This window comes from Lolium perenne, chromosome 1, assembly GCF_019359855.2.
Source record: "Lolium perenne isolate Kyuss_39 chromosome 1, Kyuss_2.0, whole genome shotgun sequence".
NCBI lineage: Eukaryota > Viridiplantae > Streptophyta > Magnoliopsida > Poales > Poaceae > Lolium > Lolium perenne.
In genome coordinates this window covers 78863704-78868591 of record NC_067244.2, presented here as the reverse complement: position 1 = coordinate 78868591, position 4888 = coordinate 78863704, and the positions used below count along the sequence as shown (strand labels likewise).

The following is a 4888-nucleotide window of genomic DNA, read 5'->3' as shown; positions in this document are numbered from 1 at the left end:
GGAGAAACGCCGGCAAGCCCGAGGGCAACAAGAAAGCGAAGGAGAGGGTCAAGGTAGAAGGCGAAGAAGCTAGCTTCCGGGAGAAGTTGGATCAACTCATGAAGTCCAAGGAGGTTGACGATGAAGACATTGGAGACCAAGCTCCTCATCACCGAGAAAAGAGAGGATGTGAAGCTTGCCAAGGTGGAAGCAAGGCGGGAAGATGCCAAGTTGAAGGCCGAGCTTGACATGAAGATGATCGCACTCAAAGAAGCCAAGGCCATGAAGGAGCTCTTGGCCGAGGAGAGGGATATCATGATGATGCACACCGACGGCATGGACGAGGATTAGCTGGCGTGGTGGAAGGAGACCAAGGCGGACATCATGGCGAGGAAGTGCTCAAGGTGAGTCTCCGGCGAGTGGTGGCGCCGCTGGCAATGGACTCGTTGATGGTTGATCACATTTGGGAACTTCCGTGGCTTGAACATTGCCTATGATCGCGTTGTAATGTTAAAAACTATGAATTATGCATCACATATTTTGGATGTGCTATGTTTGATCTGAAATTGTTGTGCAAATTGTTGTCTAAAACCCTGTTTTGAGGGGTCGAAAACTCGGACGAGCTAGCAGAACCCGTATCCCCACCCCGTAAAACAGAGTTCGTCTGAGTTTTCGATCGACGAAAAGTGAATACAGGGCCCTCTACTCGCGTTTTAAGGGGCAAAAAAATACGGGGCTGTTAGACATGCTCTAAGCAGGCTACATCTAATAGAAGGAGATGTTTATGGATAAATTATGTTCCTAGGTTTTTAGTTCATTGTCTCCAAAAAAAAGATTGTAAGCCTGATGATTGATGAATGAAAAGGAAAGAAGATCCTCATAATTGAAAACCGGTGAGAACCTCTGTAGTCCTCCAAATAAACAAAAAAAAAAATTCCCGTCTCTCCGCCGCCGTTCCGCCCCTCCCGTCCCCGACTCGCCGGCAGCCGCCTTCAAGCCCTCCCCACCTGTTCTACTCGCCGGCCGCGGCCGTCTGTACGAAATCCCAATTTCCCACTCTAGGCCGCGGAAATTCGTTAGCTTGACCGCGAGTTGGCGAGGGGCAGGCAGCGGGATGGGGGCGAACGCCGACCCCTCGGGGTCCCTCGGTGGACCCCACCGCAACCCCTCCCCTGCGGCCGTGGCGCTGCAGCTCGGCCTGGCCGCGAGCACCGCGGCCGCGCTGCGCCACGATCCTGGGCTCGCCATGCATTGGTCACCCGAGGAGCAGGCCGTGCTCGACGACGGATTGGCCAAGTAAGCTAGCTCCCTTCTCGGGTTTCCTTCTCGCACTCTATTTAGGCAAGTAGCGTGGTTGGAATGGAAGCATGTTTGGGACCTAGGCCTTGGTACTAAATGGCAAGAGACAGTTAATGTGGACTTGCACTCAATTTTCTCAAGATGAACTTCCATGCGAGTTGCCTCAAGAATAAATATCGCGACTGGTTATGAAATTATGCAATGATGATGCCTTGGAGCAACAACTAAATTCGGTACTAGTCATTGCAGTGGTTGCAGCAGGAAGCTACAATAAGCAAAATTTGATTTGCCATGTTTTTATTTTTCTCCTTCTCCATCTTATTATGTGTGGCGCTGCAACTGTTGCAGGTATGCGCTTGATGCAGCTATAGTTCGCTATGCAAAAATTGCTCTGGGTCTGCCCAACAAGACAGTACGAGATGTCGCCCTTCGCTGCAGATGGATGACTGTAAGTTGTATGCTGAGTCCTCTGTGCTATTTAAGGCATCAACTTTTTTTAATACGCTAAACTCAAATATAACTACTCCTACTAGCTTTCTCGTGCTTGATGCGAAGGAAACTACTTTTTTTGCACTCTCTTTTCTATTAGTTCCTCAGTATATGAAGGTTGTGTGTAGGATTGCTTTTCAGATGAGCTTCTATTTTCATTTGACCAAATATATTAGGTTGTGTATTTGCGAAACTAGTGAGTATGCATGTCCAACGCATGACTTCAACTATGAAAACATGTAAACCATCCCTAATATATTTCTGAAGCAAATTGAGGATATCGTGCAATTCATATGTATCATTAAGCTGGACTCGGTTCCTCTAGCATGTACTTCGATTCTAGGACCAAATTAACAATCAAGTCAAACTCAATCTGCAATAGGTCATATGTCGCCTAATAAGTCACGAACTCCAAAAGATCAAATCAGTTTTTTTCTGACAAAAAGTTGGACAAATATACCCATTTTAATAGCAAGTCATGCTTATCTTACATAAATAAAACAATGATATTTTTTAAATTATAACTAAGGTCAAGTTGCTTCAGATATGACATGCAATATGTTAAGTTATCGGTAAAGAGTATGTTTAATTGTGTAGCTCAATAACCATGAATCCTCAAACATTACACTACTTTATCAGTAAACCTACCTGTTCACCATGGCCCTCAAAGGAATAATACTCAGGACCTCTATGTTTCAAATCATCAGGTAACAAATTTGCTGGCACATTTCCAACAACAAGGAAACCAAGGTCTTCACAGCGTGTTAAATTATCTTGCAATGGGAAGTAACAACAAAATGCATATCTTCATCTCAGTCATCTGCTAGAGCAACCTCAACAATGCTTATGGCTGTAATTGGTTCCATAGCTCTGTTTCCAAAGGTAAAAGAAGTACTTGCAAGTAACTTTGTCCAGCGAAAATAGAACGTGAGCGCAATACCCGGATCTAATAAATATTACTTGTTTACGCTGAAGTTGATTAAAATTACCTATTTATCTTTGACGCTGTTCCTTTTTTTCTAAAAAAAACATTTGACGTTTCAAAAAAAGTAAAGGTTGAAAATTTATCAGTTGATCGAATCATACAACATTGTACAAGACCATAGAAAGGAAGCAATACAGCAAAATGCATTTGGTAGCAGCGGCATAAGCTACATCATGGGGAAGCAGCTAAATTCATCTTCTTATGTAATCAGTAAATTACAAAAGGTAATCTATGCATCCTGTTAAACGTAGGAACCATATCATTCTTCTAAATTTGCATGCAAGGATAGGTAACATTAGTTGAAACTGTAAGTCATACAATGTAAAGTATGATCATATGACATATCAGATGAATGATAATCCATATATTAGCAAACAACTTCGTCATGCACCAAACATTCCATTAAGTTGTAGTTTAACTTGAACAGTAAATTTCTTGTACCAACATATGAGATGAATGATAAGCCACATAGATTTTGGAGCATAATAGCCTTAGTAACGAATATGAACAATAATCTTGTGCCATTTTCCAATTCATTGAAATTTGTGATAGGAGCACGCGTGAGAAATAGTTTGTGGAGGCCCTCATGGAGCTTTTCGTTCAGGTGGAGGCCCTCATATTTGTGGTTCATGCCTGTATGCTATCGATCGAGCAGAGAGTAGTTCGTTGCAATGCCAGGCCATACATCACATATGCTCCCATGTTTGAACGGGACAACGAGAGGATGACAAATCTGAACTACATCTATAGCAACAATGGTGTATACGCGTCCAACATGCTTAGGGTGAAGATCCCCTTTAAACCACCTCATGAACACATTAAGGGGTAGGGGTTTCTTAGAGATAGCATCCATACCTCTGTCGAAGAGCAAGTGGCAATATTCCTTCATGTTGTTGAACATACTAGAGATTTTGAGTGATCCAGAAAACATGGAGGAGATGGATTGAGACAATATCTAGGTACTTCAAGCAAGTCCTACATGCTATTGGAGAGCTCATAGGATAGATGATAAAGCCCCCAAGATCAAAGATAGCTACCCATGTTTCCATATTTCAAGGTGAGCAACTTTAACTTGTAGTCCATGACAAGATTGTATTGCATCGAGGCCTAACAATTTTTTCATGTTCATGTCAGGATTGTGCTAGGGCGATTGATGGTACTCATGTCATTGCTAGAGTGGCGGGAAGCGAGTCTCATGCATACATGGGGGGGGGGGGGGGGGGGGAGGGGTGCTTGCGACTATTGATTTTGATATCAGGTTGATACATGTAAAACGTATCCATGATCTTTCGTATATTTTATATGATATTATACGATATATGCATGATAAGCGAGATTCCATAGTTGTTTTACATTGATATATGAGATTTGTAACAAAGGCCCCTTTCATTGATTTTTAACACCGCGGCATAGAAAACACTCGTCTTGTGTATTTTTTTAGTTTTCGAGACCTTACAAGCATCAAATTGAGTTGGATATTTTGGGCATGGGGTCCACCTCGAGCTCGACAACTCTTTCATCTCGGCCTCGACGCCATTCGATGAGTTTTTCCCTAAAAATGCATATATATATGACCCCATCTGCGGATTAGTGAAGAGGCGGGCATCAATAGAGAAAACAATGAACAAAGACTTCCTACGAAGTTTGAGAGGGGAAATGGCATCAGAGTCGCCCCTAGTTGCTCCTCCGCCTCCATGAACATTGCCATCGCCATCGCCGCCACCATGATTAAGATGAATTAGTCCACCCCTATATTATGGGTTTGTGGAGGTAGATTGTATCATCTCTTCATGTGATCTTTATTAGTTAGTATCACATGAACTGCTTACATGATTGTGATAATCTATGTAATGTTTTAAAGGTAGATCTTTTGTTATAAGATGAGTTATGAGATGCAATGAAGTATTATGTGTTTGATGTATTAATAGATGCATATGATATTCCGTTTGGGTATGCTATATTCTGATTAAACTTATATGCATGAACATGTGTGGGAGAGATGTGCGTTACACTACAAGAAAAGTTCTGATAGACAACGTCCCAAAATCGTCCGCTAAGGGCCATTTTTCGTCGCCTATGGGCCTAACCCGACGATATGGGTTCTGTTGTCGAAACTGCGTCAGGCAAAGTCCTACG

The 4888-nt window shown here is 42.7% G+C and overlaps 1 protein-coding gene across 2 annotated transcripts; it reads left to right on the top strand.

Moving 5' to 3' along the window:
* The first annotated feature begins 855 nt into the window (after positions 1–855).
* LOC139838535 (uncharacterized) lies at positions 856–3961 on the top strand. Of its 2 annotated transcripts, XR_011755671.1 has the most exons (4): positions 856–1275; positions 1627–1726; positions 2475–3809; positions 3887–3961. XR_011755671.1 is itself a non-coding variant. In XM_071828310.1 (3 exons), the coding sequence occupies exons 1-3, from the start codon at positions 1094–1096 to the stop codon at positions 2592–2594; spliced, it is 402 nt and encodes a 133-aa protein (XP_071684411.1). In that variant the 5' UTR covers positions 856–1093; the 3' UTR covers positions 2595–3876. The 2 variants fall into 2 exon arrangements, 1 of the variants encoding a protein (XP_071684411.1); XM_071828310.1 differs by lacking the exon at positions 3887–3961 and having other exon boundaries at positions 2475–3876.
* Positions 3962–4888: the final 927 nt, after the last annotated feature.

Excerpts from the sequence above, each read along its gene's own strand:
- LOC139838535 (XM_071828310.1), top strand. The coding sequence starts at position 1,094 with ATGGGGGCGAACGCCGACCCCTCGGGGTCCCTCGGTGGACCCCACCGC. Across the intron at positions 1,276-1,626 it reads CTCGACGACGGATTGGCCAA|GTATGCGCTTGATGCAGCTA; the intron begins GTAAGCTAGCTC and ends CAACTGTTGCAG. Across the intron at positions 1,727-2,474 it reads TTCGCTGCAGATGGATGACT|GTAACAAATTTGCTGGCACA; the intron begins GTAAGTTGTATG and ends TCAAATCATCAG.